Source organism: Schistocerca nitens, chromosome 2, assembly GCF_023898315.1.
Source record: "Schistocerca nitens isolate TAMUIC-IGC-003100 chromosome 2, iqSchNite1.1, whole genome shotgun sequence".
NCBI classification, from domain to species: domain Eukaryota; kingdom Metazoa; phylum Arthropoda; class Insecta; order Orthoptera; family Acrididae; genus Schistocerca; species Schistocerca nitens.
Genome location: NC_064615.1, coordinates 104,459,808 through 104,478,772, shown reverse-complemented (window position 1 = coordinate 104,478,772; position 18,965 = coordinate 104,459,808). Strand labels below are relative to the sequence as shown.

The window sequence follows — 18,965 nt, the reverse complement described above, 5'->3', positions numbered from 1 at the left end:
GTAATACTTCCCAAAATCACATAATCCAGAACTTTCCGTTAACTTGTACCATTCGCTGTGATTAAACCACGTCATTAAAACTGCACATTTGTTCTTCCATGATGAGTAGATTCCCAAGCTGGTCTGTCTCGTGCAAGCCTCTTCATCTCTGAAAAAGTGCTGTAGCCGATATCCATTTGAACCTTCTTATTGTAGTAAAGTCTTAGTTTCGCTCTAAAACTTTTACTCCCCTCCTCCACATTTTCTTTCATTACCAAATTGATGATACCCTGATGCCTCGGTATGTTTCCTATCAACCGATCTCTTGATTTAGTAAAATTGTGCCTCAATTTTTCCCCAGTTCAGTTCAGTACCTCTCCATTACTTATTCGATCTACCTGTCTAATCTACGGTATTCTTCTGTAGCACCACATTTCAAAAAATGGTTCAAATGACTCTGAGCACTATGGGACTTAACATCTGAGGTCATCAGTCCCCTAGAACTTAGAACTACTTAAACCTAACTAACCTAAGGACATCACACACATCCACGCCCGAGGCAGGATTCGAACCTGCAACCGTAGCAGTCGCGCGGTTCAGGACTGAAGCGCCTAGAACCGCTCGGCCACCGCGGCCAACAGCACCACATTTCAAAGGCTTCTATTTTGTTCTCGTCTGAACTGTTTATCCTCTTCGTTTTAGTTCCGTAGAAAAATTCAATGCTTCAGAAAACTTTTAGACGATTTTATATTCCGCATTAACAAACGTCCCTTTTTCAGAAACGCTTTTCTTGATTTTGCTTGTCTGCATATTATAACCTTTCTAGTCCGTCATTGTCAATTATTTAACTATCCAAACAGGATAACTCATCGTCTATTTTAAATGAGTAATTTCCCATTCTGGTCCATCATCATCAGCTTATTTAATTCGACAACATCCCATTAACCTTGTTTTGCTTCTCTTGATGTTCATCATATAGCAAGTCAGCCCCCGGTAGCTGAGTGGTCAGCGCGACAAAATGTCAACCCTAAGGTCCCGGGTTCGATTCCCGGCTGGGTCGGAGATTTCCTCCGCTCAGGGACTGTGTTGTATTAATCATCATCATTTCATCCCCATCGACGAGCAAGTCGCCGAAGTGGCGTCAAATCAAAAGACTTGCACCCGTCGAACGGTCTACCCGACGGGAGGCCCTAGTCACACGACATTTTTATCATATAGCACATTTTCAAGAACTACCCATTCCGTTCAACTGATCTTCCAAGTCAGTTACCATCTCAGAAAGTATCACAACGTCATCGGCAAACCTCAAAGCTTTTATTTCCCCACCCCAAACTTTAATTCGTTTTCCAATTTTTTCTTGGTTTCTTTTACTACTTACTCACTGCATAGATTAAATAACGCTGCTGATACCCTAGAGTCCCTTCGTACTCCTTTTTCAAGTGGTTACTGCTTCCCTTCATGTCCTTTGACTCCCAAGTGTAGGCTGGCTTCTGTAAAAGTTGCAGATACGCTTTCGCTCCATGTGTTTCATTGCTGGTACGATAATTTCAACGAGTCTGTTCCATTCAACATCGTCCAAATCTTTTTCTGAGTCTACAAATGCTATAAATGTAGGTTTGCCTTTCTTCAGTCGGCCTTATAAGATAAATCGTGGGATCAGTATTGCCTCATGTGTTTCTGCAATCCCCATACTGCAGACTGTTCTTCTCTGACGTCAGTGTCTACCAGTTTTTCCATTCTTTTGTAAGTAAAGTGACGGAAGAAATCGTAGCACCAAAAGATAATTAATGTAGAGTAATGAAATTTCGACAATACACTTGTCTAGGTGACATATTTAAGTGTTTAACACTGCAAGATCACAGAGTGAGATAAGCCATTGCAAATGTGAAATGCTGGTACATTAACAACCAGTTTAACAACCAGAATGTCGAATGCAAGCATGCAAACGAGTATGCATTGTGTTGTACAGCTACCGGTTGTAAGTTTGTGGGATGGAGTTTCATGCCTCTTGCACTTGGTCGGTCAATACAGGGGCGGTTAATACTGTTCGTGGATGATACTGGAGTTTTCGTCAGATGATGCCCCAAATGTGCTCGACTGGAGACAGATCTGATGATCGAGCAAGCCAAAGCAACATGACGACATTCTGTAGAGCACGTTGGGTTACAACAGCGTTGGAAAACATCCCCAGGAATGCTGTTAACGAATGACAGAACGACAGGTTGAATCACCAGACTGACGTTCAGATTTACAGTCAGGTTGTGTGGGATAATCACGAGAGTGTTCCTGCTGTTACGCAACTGCACCCCAGACCATAACTCTTGGTGTAGGTCCAGTGTATCTAGCACACAGACAGGTTGGTTGCAGGCCTTCAACTGGTTACCCTCTAACCAACACATGGCTATCGCTGGCATCGAGACACAGCCAACTTTCATAATAAAACACAACAACCTCAACCTGCCCTCCAGTGATCTCTCGCTTGACACTACTAAAGTCGAAAATGGTGGTGGTTTGGGGTCAGTGGAATGTACGCCACAGGGCTCTGACTCAGAGCTGTCCTTGAAGTAACCGATTTGTAACAGTTCATTATGTCACAATGTGCCAACTGCTACTTAAACTGCTGCTGTAGATGGAGTGCGATGTTCCATAGCCATATACGGAAAGCTGTGCTCGCCCCCTCGGTAGTGCTACTTGGTCGTCCGGTGGACTGTCTTCTTGTGATCGTAAATTCTCGTGTCCACCGCTGCCAGCAGTCATGTTCATGTACAGTGGCTACGTTCCTGCCAAATCTCTCCGCAGTATCGCAGAAGGAACATCCAGCGTCTAATAGCCCTATTACACGACCTCATTCAAGCTCAGTGAGGAGCTGATAATGGCGTCTTTGTCGCTTTAAAGGCATTGTTGAGTAACCACGTCCAGTCTCAGAGCTAACCAACGCTCATGCCCGTCACAGAGTGTGTTTAAAACAAACCTGATTTGCATCCTCGTAGTGGCGCCACTCTTAAGCGACTGGCGCGAAATTTGAATAGACATCATTCGGATGTAGAAACACCCCTACCAACTTCCGTTTACGTCGTACAGTTCTTTCTTGGTTTTGCGATTTTTTCCCATTAGTTTAATTCTTGTCGATATGTAACAGCCTTGGCTTATTATATTGATGGATCAGTTACATACAGTACTGTCAGCACCTGACTTCTTTGTAAGGAAGGAAGAAAGATTACAGTTTAATGTCCTGTCTACGTTGAAGGCATTAGAGATGGACCACAAGCTCGGAATATTTCAAGGCTGGGGAAGTAAATCGATCATGCCCTTTCAAAGGAACCATTCCGGTATTTGCCTCTAATGATTTAGGGAAATTTGGATGGCTGGACGCGGATTGGAACCGTCATCCACCTGAATGGGAGTCCATAGTGCTAACCACTGCACCACCTTGGATTGTGAAAATGACTGAAAAGAACTCTTTCTAAAAAGGTTGGGATCTGCAAGGGGATGAGAAAACTTATAGCACTCATAGTGTGAGGAAACTGCTGGGTTTAAAAGAGGTTAGTATCAATTGTTGTTTAAGTTTCATAGGGGAGCCCGTGATTCGCTGACCAAAACTATTTTTGTAACAGGAATGAGAATTTGCGAGTGTCTATGTGCAGCCACTATCATTGGCAGAATTGTGAAACCAGCCTCACAGTTTGAGAGAATTTCTGCTTTCTGCCCCACCCTAAGTGAGAAATGTGTGTTACTGGTTAATCACAGCAGATTCATTAAGAGGAGGGAGATTGCTTGTTTTGTATGAGATTTTTCACTGGATGGAACTCAGAAGGTCTACAGAGGTTAGCTAGTGAGAATCCAGTGTTGGCAAAACCAGCAAGATTTTGGTAGGTGTGGATAAGAGAACTTCGTTCTAGAGCTCCAAAGATAGAGGATTTCGCCTTCATCTCCACTTTCAGCAGAGAACATTTTGGATGATGGCCGTTTTGAGACTGTCTCAGAGCCGATCATAAATAGTGGGGCCAAACTTGTAATTTTCACCTACCACTGCAACTATTCTCTGCATTTGGGTTTTAGAACAACGGCAAGCACGTACAGCATTTATGCTTGACGTGGCGATGTGGACGTGAAGTCGTTTGTTACGAGCTAGAGTTTTGCCCTTCTGAATAAATTCGTGCACTCATCACACGCTTAGGGAAGGCAACTGGTGCTAATATGTACTTTTCAGGATCTTTCCTTTTATATGTAAGCTAATTCTGAGTCATTAGCAATTTATGTGGATACAGATAACTACATATCGTCATTATCATTTCGTTTGCAATTCCGCACAACAGTGGCAAGGTATTGTCCTGTACATTTAGTACCCCATTTGAACCATTGTGACCTTAATAATTTCTTGTATTATCTATTCAACGTTCGGAGCTAAGTCCATGCATTTTAGCAATAAACAGGACTTTGCTGTGAGCTTTAGTGTCATTCCATAGTCAGATGAAACCCTTTCTCAATTTATCTGTGGGAGCTATGTTAGCTATACTTCACTGTTTAATTTGGCGGCACCTGTTCAAATACAGATGTTCAATAGCTTCTGTTGTACAACTTTGTCTTAACACTCCAAATGACCTTATGAGGACTGTTCTGATTACTGCATAGGTCACTGGGTTCAGATCATAACAGCGTCACAGGGATATATGCAGAGCGAAGCAACGAATGAAAATTTGTACAAAGTCCGGGATTCGAACGCAGGTCTGCTGCATAGTAGGCAGATGTATTGGCCAATACGCCACCGTGGCCAATGGCTTTGCACAACTCCACAGTCTACCATTGCACGCCTCCCCCTTCATTCCAAATTCCCATCCACGCTTCAGGCCACTTTCTATTCCCCCTATACTCAAACAGCATTGCAGAGACTCTACAGCTGTGTTGGAATCGAATGAAATCGTGGATCATGCCTGAAACCCAGACCAGGACGGCATAGTGATGCACATCTGCCTAGTGGTCAGGAGACCTGGGTTCGTATCCCAGCCTTGGTACAAATTTTAGTCCGTTATCTCAGTGTGCATATATCCATTGTAGATGTCTGAGACTTGAAAAGGCCTCTGGAACCATATACACTACTGGGCAATAAAATTGATACACCAAGAAGAACTGCAGATGATAAACGGGTGTTCATTGGACAAATATATTATACTAGAACTGACATGTGATTACATTTTCACGCAATTTGGGTGCATAGATCCTGAGAAATCAGTACCCAGAGCAATCACCTCTGGCCGTAATAACGGCCTTGATACGCCTGGGCATTGAGTCAAACAGTGCTTGGATGACGTGTACAGCTACAGCTGCCCATGCAGCTTCAACACGATACCACAGTTCATCAAGAGGAGTGACTGGCGGATTGTGATGAGCCCGTTGCTCAGCCACCATTGACAAGACGTTTTCAATTGGTGAGAGATCTGGACAGTGTTCTGGCCAGGGCAGCAGTCGAACATTTTCTGTATCCAGAAAGGCCCGTACGGGACCTGCAAAATGCGGTCGTGCATTATCCTGCTGAAATGTAGGGTTTCGCGGGGATCGAATGACGGGTAGAGCCACGGGTCGTAACATATCTGAAATGTAACGTCCACTGTTCAAAGTGTCGTCAATGCGAACAAGAGGTGACCGAGACCTGTAACCAATGGCACCCCATACCATCACGCCGGGTGATACGCTAGTATGGCGATGACGAATACACGATTCCAATGTGCGGTCACCGCGATGTCGCCAAACACGGATGCGACCATCCTGACGCTGTAAACAGAACCTGGATTCATCCGAAAAAATTACGTTTTGCCATTCGTGCAAACAGGTTCGTCGTTGAGTACACCATCGCAGGCGCTCCTGTCTATGATGCAGCGTCAAGGGTAACCGCAGCCACGGTCTCCGAGCTGATAATCCATGCTGCTGCAAACGTCGTCGAACTGTTGGTGCAGATGGTTGTTGTCTTGCAAACATCACCATCTGTTGACTCAGGGATCGAGACGTGGCTGCACGATCCGTTATAGCCATGCGGATAAGATGCCTGTCATCTCGACTACTAGTGATACGAGGCCGTTCGGATCCAGCACGGCGTTCCGTATTAACCTCCTGAACCCACCGGTTCCATATTCTGCTAACAGTCATTGGATCTCGACCAAAGCGAGCACCAATGTCGCGATACGATAAACCGCAATCGCGATATGCTACAATCCGACCTTTATCAAAGTCGGAAACGCATTTCTCCTCCTTACACGAGGCATTACAACTGGCAACGCCGGTCAACTGCTGTTTGTGTATGAGAAATCGGTTGGAAACTTTCCTCATGTCAGCACGTTGTAGGTGTCGCCACCGGCGCCAACCTTGTTTGAATGCTCTGAAAAGCTAATCATTTGCATATCACAGCATCTTCTTCCTGTCGGTTAAATTTCGCGTCTGTAGCACGTCATCTTCGTGGTGTAGCAATTTTAATGGCCAGTAGTGTAGATTTGAAAAGATCTGTGGAACCATTTGGTTTCATTTGATTAAAGCGTCCCAAGGGTATGCTTGTAGTTCAATTGTAGTCTTACAATACCAAGAGCAATAGCTTTGTCATGTCTGTCCTCTCAAGGAGCTCAGTAAATCTGAGGAAATGACGTCTGCTCCAGGGGCCTTAATTCGACTTAAGTCCTTCAGCGCTCTGTCAAAATTCTTCTCGCAGTATCGTACCGTCCATCTCATTTTCCTCTGCTGTGTCTTGTTTTTCGCCGACTTATTGCTTTCTGTGGGTTTAGGTCGCTGAATTTGTTCCACTTGTAACGATGCCCTCGCAGTGCTGACGTTTTCGGTGACGGGTAAGTGTGACGGCTTGCCCGCAGGCGGCGCTGTGCCTGCAGCCGCTGGAGAAGGTGCAGGCGTCCGGCGGCTCCGAGGAGGAGCTGCGGTACGCGCAGCTGGTGAAGACGACGTGCGTGCTGGCCATCCTGCTGACGGCGCCCACCGGGGCCGTGCTTATCCTGCTGACGGGCCCGCGGCTGCTGACGCGCCTCTCCCAGTCGCGGCCCGCCAGCTGCCGCCACAGTCACAGCGGCCGGCCCTCCCTCCGGGACATCTCCATCCTGGACGACGACCGCGAGCCGGAGCTGGCTCCGTCCAGAGCCGTGCTGGGGCCCCACGAGATAGCCGCTGCCTAGCCGACGCGGCAGCTCAGTCGTACTCCACAGGGCTTCTGGGGCCAGTTTACGTCCCAACGAATCACATCCAATAACGGCTCGTTTCTTACAAGTGGTTCCAGTATGGTCTGAGTCTTTGGGACCCAACCTGGACGCTTCTCTCACATTTTCAACTCACTTCTGGACTTTTTCGTGTTTACTAATGAATCCCACATTACTTGTTGCTCCCAAACACAAGTAGAGCTCTTACTTTAGAACCCAAAAAGTTATATTGTAAGCGGAATTAAAATATAAAATAGGCTTACTGTCCTTTCAGTCGCATATGTCTTTCTTCCTAGACCCCAAATATTACAAAAAAATTGTTTTGTTAAATGAATTTAACACGTTGAAATGAATGGATGGATCCAGACGAAATCATGGAAGCTGCAGAGACATGAAACAGTATATCAGCAATGTAAAATAAAAAATTGTGATAGACTGGAATTCGAACAGGATTTTCTACTTTTAACGAGCAGTTCCTTCATCTTCTTACAGCCGCCATTGTTAATATGGGAGACATGAGAGGCAAAATCAAAAGCGCGAACTTATTTATATTTCTCGTTCGATCTGCCAGATACATTTTACAAAGAACAGATAAGATTAATATAAATCACAATAAACGTTTGGAACTTACAATCTAGAAACAAATTATATCAGTTATTACATTACAATTATGTCAGGGAAACTACATTATTACATTAAATGGAACAAAAATCACATAAATTGAAGACAATTAATTACACAGTAACATTAAGATTATGGAGCCATTTCCTGGCATTGCCAGTTAACTTGTGGAGCGACATCAGAGAGGCGTCTCTGAAACCGTAAATGTTACAAACCAGAAAATGGTCCATTGTTGGTACCTCTCCGCAGTCACAACACTAGTCGTCTGTATAGCCCCATTTGGTTGTTTGCTGTCTGCATCGTCCAGCTCCCGTGCGAAACCTGTTTAGAGTCGACCAGTGGCTGGCTCTGAGCACTATGGGACTTGACACCCGAGGTCATCAGTCCCCTAACTTAGAACTACTTAAACCTAACTAACCTAAGGACATCGCACACATCCATGCCCGAGGCAGGATTCGAACCTGCGACCGTAGCAGTCGGGGGGTTCCGGACTGAAGCGCCTAGAACCTCACGGCCACAGCGGCTGGCAGAGCCGACCAGTGTTTCCTGTTGAGATTGAAGCCTTCAACCCTTTTGGTTGGGTCGTAGGTTAGGTGATGGTTTTCCACGACGCCTCTTCTCAGACCCTGCCATGCATTCTTCCATTCAGCATTGAGACCCTCTGTGCCCCATGTTCTGCTCCAGACGACAGGTTTCCTGGACTTGAGTCTCGTGGGTCCTCCCACGTCGGCATGCATGGGTATCCTTGGGTTTGCTTCAATTCTTTAGCGCGAACTGATACAGATAAACAGTAGAAATTAAATGCTGTCGCTACTTGTTTGTATTTCTTTTTTTTAAAAAAATAGTATTTAGTAGTAAATGTATAGCATTGCAAGATAATATAGACGTATTCACACCAAACAGCACACAAAAATATCTTTTGCTATCATAGGAATTAGCTTGCCTTTCATTTAGAGGCTAGAGCTGCAGCATGAACACTACCAGCAGCTGTTGTGTCTACCTCCCATTACAATTCCGCACTAGGAGCTACCCGGATGTAGAACTTATTCAGTGTCTCTGCCGGCTGTTAGCACTGGCTATAATACGCATCTCGTAGGACTTGAAACTAATTTGCAGTTCCTCTGTACTACCTGCCTACTTCTTATACAGGTTTTTAGGCTCAAAGACAGAAAATACCTAACTACTGAACTTCAGTGTCTGTTCCTTCGGTTTTCCCTTTTTCCAAAGAACTGCCGAGTCCAATAGAGGTATTCCTCCCAAAGGACAACAGCCACCTCAATTTTCAGCTTAACCTTAGAGCATAGAGTTTGCTCGTAACGGTCCCGGCGGAGGTTCGAGTCCTCCCTCGGGCATGGGTGTGTGTGTTTCTCCTTAGGATAATTTAAGTTAAGTAATGTGTAGGCTCAGGGACTGATGACCTTAGCAGTTAAGTCCCATAAGATTTTTCCCCCCACCTCGTAACGCCTATAGGTGACGCACAGACTTTGGGTCAAATCTCTTGTCACAGGCCGTCATTTAAATAATTATTTTTTTACACCAATGCCTTTTTACTTTTAAAATGTTCTTAGTTGACAGTGTTGTAATTCAAGTGTACTCTTTTTGTCTTCGTCCAACGCAGTAGCACCCGTTCCCTTTGCACCTGGTGTTATTTTCGCTCCTGGGTTAATAATGTTAGTACTACTAATCAAATAGCTTCCTTGTCAACCCTTTCCAACGGCAACAAGAATGGATACTTGTGCAGAAGCCTTCATGTTTGTGTTTGTGTTCACGTGTCGAAAAAACAGCATCTCAGCAGAAGTATTAACCAGCTCTTATACAGGATGTCCCAGGAGGAATGGTCAGCATTCAAAGATATGACAGGAACGATCTTTCAAAGCAACACCAAAACAAGAAAAAAATGTCTAGTAAACATGGACTCTAAAAGGCATACCTTAAGAGTTATGAGTATTTCTTCATTTTTGATACTATGTAACAAATCTCTTCTACTGACTACTCTTTACTTTCCACGTTTTGAGAGGTGGTAACATGGAACAACACAAGAAAAAAATTGTCTGATAAACATGCTCTCTGCCGGCCGCGGTGGTCTAGCGGTTCTGGCGCTGCAGTCCGGAACCGCGGGACTGCTACGGTCGCAGGTTCGAATCCTGCCTCGGGCATGGGTGTGTGTGATGTCCTTAGGTTAGTTAGGTTTAAGTAGTTCTAAGTTCTAGGGGACTTATGACCTAAGATGTTGAGTCCCATAGTGCTCAGAGCCATTTGAACCATTTGAGCCAAACATGCTCTCTAAAGCGAGCACTGTAAGAGCTATGAGCACTTGATCATCTTCGGTACTGTAAAACACGACTCTTCCAGTGAACAATTTCTCATAGCGATATGCATCTTAGCCTCCACGTTTAATAGTCAATTTTTTCTTGTTTTGGTCCATGCTACCTTCTCCCAAATTATGGACAGAAAAGAACTTGCAGTAGCAGAGATTATTATCACAGTAACAAACACGAATAAGTGTTCATAGCTCTTCAGGTATGCTTTTCGGAGCCCATATTTACTAGACTTTTTTGCTTCTAACAATAGTTCCAGTCGTGTTCCATAACACAGGCCATTGTTAGTAAGACAACTCGTATGTTTTCAAGGCATTTGAGAATGTGGTACGTAGCCCTTTTTGGAAGGACGATATCAACGTAATTCTCCAGATAGGGATACTGATCGACAATCCTAGTCTGACTTCTTTTTGCACGGATGGTTTGAGATGTTGTATCCTGTCAAACTATCTTAATCCATAAATTTTTAAAACATATTTTGAAGCTGCAATTCATACACCACATAAACTACCTTTTTGTTGTTTATGGTATACAGGATGATTCAGCTGTCCGTACCGATGTTCTACATCTACATCTACATGGATACTCTGCAAATCACATTTAAGTGCCTGGCAGAGGGTTCATCGAACCACCTTCACAATTCTCTATTATTCCAATCTCATATAGCGCGCGGAAAGAATGAACACCTATATCTTTCCGTACGAGCTCTGATTTCCCTTATTTTATCGTGCTGATCGTTCCGCCCTATGTAGGTCGGTGTCAACAAAATATTTTCGCATTCGGAGGAGAAAGTTGATGATTGGAATTTCGTGAAAAGAAAAACGCCTTTCTTTTAATGATGTCCAGCCCAAAATCATTTCTGTGACAGTCTCTCCCATATTTCGTGATAATACAAAACGTTATGCCTTTCTTTGAACTTTCTCGATGTACTGCGTCAGTCCTATCTGGTAACGATCCCACACCGCGCAGCAGTATTCTAAAAGAGGACGGACAAGCGTAGTGTAGGCAGTCTCCTTAGTAGGTCTGTTACATTTTCTAAGTGTCCTGCCAATAAAACACAGCCTTTGGTTAGCCTTCCCCACAACATTTTCTGTGTTCTTTCCAATTTAAGTTGATCGTAATTGTAATACCTACGTATTTAGTTGAATTTACGGCTTTTAGATTAGACTGATTTATCGTGTAACCGAAGTTTAACGAGTTCCTATTAGCACTCGTGTGGATGACCTCACACTTTTCGTTATTTTGGGTCAACTGCCACTTTTCGCACCATTCAGATTGTTTTGTGCAACGCGCATTTCTACATCTGGCCTTCAAAACCCACGAGCAAGATTTTCAGATTCTGTCGCTCTCTACGCGAAACCTTTAGTCCTACAGAAAAAAAACAGGAGCCTTTGGTAGGAAATTTAATGTAGTCCAGTAAGAGAGATGATCCGCAGATGTCCAACAAGCGCCAAGAATTCTTGTCGTCGTGTGTGTGGCTGATGACTGCGTCCTGTGGAGATCGTTACTGTGATCAGAGGACACCGAAGTCCACGAGAACATAGCGTCCGCAAAATTTCTAAATGTTGTCCCCAGCTGACCCGATGACTTTGAACTAGCCTCTCCAACAGTCCGGCAGGTACTCCCCTCTTTCCGCACAGCAACCATCCAGAGAAACCGAGGCGTTGAGTCCGCCAAATGCCCGTAGTTGACAATCCTGACCGAGTGCAAACTCCGCGCCAAATACACCTCCAAAACTAATACGCTGGACTCCCGCAATACATATAATTAATAACGTCCTCCAATGGATAAGCTGCCAACCAGAGTAAACAGTAGGGAAAACGTAAGGTGACGTCACGGCTGGGTCACCAATCACAGAACTCGCAGACTGCGCACGCGGGAAGCCTTAGGTTTGGGAGCACCCCAACGCCAACGCGTCCATCAGATTACGCCCGCCCTATATTAGCGAAGGTTCTATTGGCCGTTCCTCCCGTCCTTCCAAGAACCGACGTCCTCGACAGACTATCACACCCCTCGGCTGCGTCCGTAGGCTGGGCAAAGTGGCCACGAAACAGAAGAAGAAAAAAGCAGTGAAAGGAAGAGAGTTCCACAACCCGAAAGTAATGGGAATAGTAAGTCATCATATCACATAGCGCTCAATCACTGCATCTGCTTGTAAAAGATCAGCCCACACATAATAAATAAACTATGCATAATCGATAAAATTAAAGAGGGATAGACCAGAAGGGGCTTCCATCCGCGAGATGGGCGGGCCAGAAGAGCCTGCCATATTTCATTCCACCTACCCGCACTCTCATCTGCGTTCAACACTGGAACTCCCTTCGCGCTCTTAATGCCGACGCCTTAGCTTTTAATTTCGCCGAAGACTCTTTCGATTTTTCTATATGTTAAATTTGACCATCCGATGAGTATTTCCTTTTCAATTTCCGCGCGTTTTCTTTGAACCAATTCGCCCTACACTCCCCGCACTTCTTGTTTATTTCAGTTCTAAGGAAAAATACTGCTGTATTCCTGTGTTTCCTTGAACATTTTTTTTACTTATTTCTTTCGTCGATCAATTGAAGTAATTCTCCTGTTACCTAAGGTACCTTCACAGTTACCTTAGCAGTATTACGTTTGTCTTTCCAACATTTTTATTTCGTTTTATGTCCACTCCTCTTCAGCTGAAGTGCCTACTCTGGTACGCCTTATCGCAGTAACCACAACCTTAGCGAACTACAGACTGGCTACATCATTCCTCAGTATTTCAGAATCTCGTTTCCTTCCACACTGATTCTTACGGACGATTCTCTTACCCTTTAGCCTATTATTCATCATCACTAAATTGTGATCTGAGCCTATATCTGCGCCTGGGTACGTCTTACAATTCAGTATCTGATTTTGGAATCCCTGTCTGATCAGTGTGTAAGCAGCTGTGTTCTTCCCGTAATTTTCGCAACTTCCTTCTCCATGATTCTTGAGCAGTGTATTAGTTGTTACACTCTAAGACGGAAAGACGACACACCAAAAAGCAACTGACTGAACGAGACGAAAATCGGTGGATGTGAGGTACATGTACAGACATATATATAATTACATTCTGGAAACATCCCCTAGGCTGTGGCTAAGCCATGTCTCCGCAATATCCTTTCTTTCAGGAGTGCTAGTCCTGCAAGGTTCACAGGAGAGCTTCTGTAAAGTTTGGAAGGTAGGAGACGAGGTACTGGCGGAAGTAATGCAGGAGTAGGTTTAATAATGAATAAAAAAAATAGGAGTGCGGGTAAGCTACTACAAACAGCAAAGTGAACGCATTATTGTGGCCAAGATAGACACAAAGCCCATGCCTACTACAGTAGTACAAGTTTATATGCCAACTAGCTCAGAAGATGATGAAGAAATTGATGAAATGTGTGATGGGATAAAAGAAATTATTCAGGTAGTGAAGGGAGACGAAAATTTAATAGCCATGGGTGACTGGAATTCGAGAGAAGGAAAAGGGAGAGAAGGAAACATAGTGGGTGAATATGGATTGGGGGAGAGAAATGAAAGAGGAAGCCGTCTGGTATGATTTTGCACAGAGCATAACTTAATCACAGCTAACACTTGGTTCAAGAATCATAAAAGAAGGTTATATACATGGAAGAACCCTGGAGATACTAGAAGGTTTCAGATAGATTATATAATGGTAAGACAGAGATTTAGGAGCCAGATTTTAAGTTGTAAGACATTTCCAGGGGCAGTTGTGGACTCTGACCTCAATCTATTGGTTATGAACTGTCGATTAAAACTGAAGAAACTGCAAAAAGGTGGGAATTTAAGGAGATGGGACCTAGATAAACTGAAAGAACCAAAGGTTGTACAGAGTTTCAGGGAGAGCATAAGGGAACAATTGAGAGAAAGTGCAAAATGGCTAAGCAGGGATGGCTAGAGGACAAATGTAAGGATGTAGAGGCTTATCTCACGAGGGGTAAGATAGATACTGCCTACAGGAAAATTAAAGAGACCTTTGGAGAAAAGAGAACCACTTGCATGAATATCAAGAGCTCAGATGGAAACCCAGTTCTAAGCAAAGAAGGGAAAGCAGAAAGGTGGAAGGAGTATATAGAGGTTCTATACAGGGGCGATGTTCTTGAGAACAATATTATGGAAATGGAAGAGGAGGTAGATGAAGATGAAATGGGAGATACGATACTGCGTGTAGAGTTTGACAGAGCACTGAAAGACCTAAGTCGAAACAAGGCCCCGGGAGTAGACAACATTCCATTAGAACTACTGACAGCCTTGGGAGAGCCAGTCCTGACAAAACTCTACCATCTCGTGAGCAAGATGTATGAGACAGACGAAATTCCCTCAGACTTCAAGAAGAATATAATAATTCCAATCCCAAAGAAAGCAGGTGTTGACAGATGTGAAAATTACCGAACTATCAGTTTAATAAGTCACAGCTGCAAAATACTAACACGAATTCTTTACATACGAATGGAAAAACTGGTAGAAGCCGACCTCGGGAAGATCGGTTTGGATTCCGTAGAAATGTTGGAACACGTGAGGCAATACTGATCCTATGACTTATCTTAGAAGAAAGATTAAGGAAAGGCAAACCTACGTTTCTAGCATTCGTAGACTTAGAGAAAGCTTTTGACAATGTTGACTGGAATACTCTCTTTCAAATTCTGAAGGTGGCGGGGGTAAAATACAGGGAGCGAAAGGTTATTTACAATTTGTACAGAAACCAGATGGCAGTTATAAGAGTCGAGGGACATGAAAGGGAAGCAATGGTTGGGAAGGGAGTGAGACAGGGTTGTAGCCTGTCCCCGATGTTATTCAATCTGTATATTGAGCAAGCAGTAAAGGAAACAAAAGAAAAATTCGGAGTAGGTATTAAAATCCATGGAGAAGAAATAAAAACTTTGAGGTTCGCCGATGACATTGTAATTCTGTCAGAGACAGCAAAGGACTTGGAAGAGCAGTTGATCGGAATGGACAGTGTCTTGAAAGGAGGGTATAGGATAAACGTCAACAAAAGCAAAACGACGATAATGGAATGTAGTCGAATTAAGTCGGGTGATGCCGAGGGAATTAGATTAGGAAAAGAGACACTTAAAGTACTAAAGGAGTTTAGCTATTTGCGGAGCAAAATAACTGATGATGGTCGAAGTAGAGAGGATATAAAATGTAGACTGGCAATGGCAAGGAAAGCGTTTCTGAAGAAGAGAAATTTGTTAACATCGAGTATTGATTTAAGTGTCATGAAGTCGTTTCTGAAAGTATTTGTATGGAGTGTAGCCATGTATGGAAGTGAAACATAGACGATAAATAGTTTAGACAGGAAGAGGTCACAGTTCGTAGAAACTGACGGAAAGTCATCGAGTAAAACAGAAGTGATTTCTGGCGTTCCAGAAGGTAGTGTTATAGGCCCCCTGTTGTTTCTTATCTATATAAAAGATTTAGGAGACAATCTGAGCAGCTGTCTTATGTTGTTTGCAGATGATGTTGTCGTTTATATACTAGTAAAGTCATGAGAAGATCAAAAAAATTGCAAAACTAAAAGTAAAATATAACTGTAAGGTGCGAAACTTGGCAATTGACCCTAAGTAACGATAAGTATGAGGTCATCCACATGACTGCTAAAAGGAATCAGTTAAATTATGGTTACAAGTTAAATCAGTCAAATATAAAGGACCTAATTTAAACTGCATACCTAGGAATTACAATTATGAACAACTTAAATTGGAAAGAACACGTGGAAAATGTTGTGGAGATGGCGAATGAAAGACTGCGATTTATTGGCATAACGCTCAGAAGAAGCAACAGATATACTAAAGAGACTGCCTAGACAACACATGTCCGTCCTCTTTTGGAATACTGCTGCGCGGTGTGGGATACTTACCAGACAGGATTAACGGGGTACATCGAGAAAGTTAAAAGAAGAACAGTACGTTTTGTATTATTGAGAAAGAGGGGGGGGGAGCGTGTCACGCACATGATACAGGATTTGGGGTGGACATCATTAAAACAAAGGCGCTTCTAGTTGCGGCGGAATCTTCTCACGAAATTTCAATGACCAACTTTCTGTTTCGAATGCGAAAATAATTTGTTAATGCCGAAATACACAGGAAGAAACGATCACCATAAATAAAATAAGGGAAATCATAGCTCACATGGAAAGACATAGTGTTCGTCTTTTCCACTCGCTGCTCGAGAGTGGAATAATGGAGAATTATTGTGAAGGTGGTTCGATGAACCCTCTGCCAGGCACTTGAGTGTGATTTCCCCGAGTATCCCTATAGATGTAGATGAATCACCATTGTGTAAGAGAGTAGCAGACTTGTTATTCTTGAATTCTTCCAGCATATTAAATGCTCGCACACAGCTGTTAGTCGTCGACTCTTGAGAATGAGTGTAACTTTTGCATCTAAATAGATGTAAAAACAATTAATTATGTCCCGGCTACATCTCCGAAGACTGACTGAACGAAAACAAAAAATTATTTGTCTTCGTTAACCATAAATTAATCCACTCAGACATGCTGACAGCAGAAAATACGACGTTCCCGTAATCATTCTGTGCTGTTACTTCTAATGATCTTTTTTTTTCGCTCTGTGGACCAGTTTCCAAGTACCATACTACCACTTCAAGGTTTTAAGCAATACCATTCGCCATTTAGTACGAAATGAAGTTTTATTTATGTGTGTGTCTTAACGCCACTTGTTGGATGAGCTGGTTTACAGCTCGGAGCAGAGAGAAGATATACGACGTGCAACAGTTCCGTACTCCAAACACCATTGTTAATCACAGCAACCTTCGCCTAACGCCTAGTACGTTTTCTTACAATTTTGTAATAACTTAACTTGTGGATCAAATTTCCAGTGATATTTGCACTTCATTTCAGCTTCAATGTTCAACCTGCGCCAGTAATGCCAGGGTTAGATGTTAAATGTCTCAGTAATCCAGTGATCAAGAAATTGATACATATATCAGGGAAATGGGGAGCAAGAGTGTGTAATTTATAATCTATTTTCGTATCCTTTGTGTTTGTGATAAACTGTACCCAGAGTTTCCAGAATGAGATTTTCACTCTGCAGCGGAGTGTGCGCTGATATGAAACTTCCAGGCAGATTAAAACTGTGTGCCGGACCGAGACTCGAACTCGGGACGTATGCCTTTCGCGGGCAAGTGCTCTACCAACTGAGCTACCCAAGCACGACTCACGCCCCGTCCTCACAACTTTACTTCTGCCAGTACCTCGTCTCCTACCTTCCAAACTCTACAGAAGCTCTCCTGCGAACCCAGAATGTTTGCAACAATAATTTTATTTCATAATGGATAACGCAAGTAATACTGAAGGAGATCTTAATCATATACATGAACAGATTTTGTGTCGTCACGTGGACGATTCGTTTCGTGTTCTATGAGACGTTGCGGACCATAGTTATTATTTCTTTGATCACAATAAAAAAACGCTTTATTTCATCGTTTATGGGATCATGGTCTATGGCAATGATCAAATTGATAATTCACAATAACCCAAATCTACGTGAAAACCAATTATGTGAATATATGGATTACAACAGCGTTGCACCAAGATTAGTGCAATTCGTCAAAGAGAATCTCGGCAGTTTCAGTTTTCACGGCTTACAATGACATTCCAAACTGATAATATCTTGTGCTATTTTTTGTCCTGTACAATGAGTAAACTTTGTCCAGTGACTTTGACGTATGCACTATACACTATTCTACACAAGTGGGAGATGAAAACTGAACATCGCGAAAGACATGTTGGAGAAACATCCCCCATACAGCGTAAGGTGGCTGGTGGAGTGTAGTTGTAGAAGTGTCTGCAGGATCTACTGACAGAGTGCAATAAAACCGCCATAGATGGAGTGAGAAAAACGAACTCAGTATTACATCGCTAAGTCCTGAAAGAGTGGTCTATTGTTTCCGGCATCGTATTGGACTAGTATACTTCGCAGACATGCCGACATGTCGAAGAGCACAATTCGTTCAATAAGCTGAATTTCAGCGATATACAGAGTGTAACAAAAAGGTATGGCCTCACTTTCAGGAAACATTCACAACACGTAGAGAAAGGAAATATGTAACACGTTATTGGTCCGGAAACCCTTTATTTCTATGTTAGATCTCAGTTTCCTCAGCTCTTCAACACATTAAGTATGGGAAACTCACAGGAAAAGAACACATTAGTATAGTATGAAACACTCCTAAATGGAAATGTTCAAAATGCCCTCCTTTAGCAAGGATACATCTATCAACCTGCCATCGCATTGAATCCCTGGTGAGCTGATGTATACCTAGAGAATTGAGTTCTTTTTTTTTTTTTTCACAGCCTTCCACAATACGCGTACGAAGAGTCTGTACATCTACCGGGGGTCCGTACATCACAGCTTTCAAATGCTCCCCACAAATAAAAGTCTAGTGGATTTAGATCTGGAGAGTGTGAAGGCCAAGGAATTGGTCCACCTCCATCCAACAGTTATTTAAAAGCTCACGAACATTAACAGTGAAACTAGTGTGTTCTATAAGAAATCATGGCAAGTTTCTCCGTTGAGCCTGAACGGAAGAGCACGGGGCCCTAACAAACAGTCACCAACACTGCCGGCCAAACTTTGACAGAAGACCTTGTAAGTAGGCTGTTTATGTTTTCTTATTGGCAACTTTACGTAGTGCTCTTTATGAGAATCAGTGGCTGTGCTGTGTACAGTCTGTGGCTAGTTTGCATTGTTGTCTGCCATTGTAGTGTTGGGCAGCGGCAGCTGGATGTGAACAGCGCGTAGCGTTGCGCAGTTGGTGGTGAGCCGCCAGCAGTGGTGTATGTGGGGAGAGAAATGGCGGAGTTTTGAAATTTGTAAGACTGGATGTC

General features: G+C 43.3%; 1 protein-coding gene across 1 annotated transcript in view; it reads left to right on the top strand.

The window, feature by feature from the left end:
- The window catches only part of LOC126234859 (sodium/hydrogen exchanger 9B2-like), a 178,182-nt gene extending 170,757 nt beyond the window's left edge, over positions 1-7,425 (top strand). The window contains exon 11 of the mRNA XM_049943600.1: positions 6,831-7,425. Coding sequence (XP_049799557.1) covers positions 6,831-7,145 — 315 coding nt within the window. The 3' untranslated portion in view covers positions 7,146-7,425. The remainder of the gene's footprint in view (positions 1-6,830) is intronic.
- Positions 7,426-18,965: the final 11,540 nt, after the last annotated feature.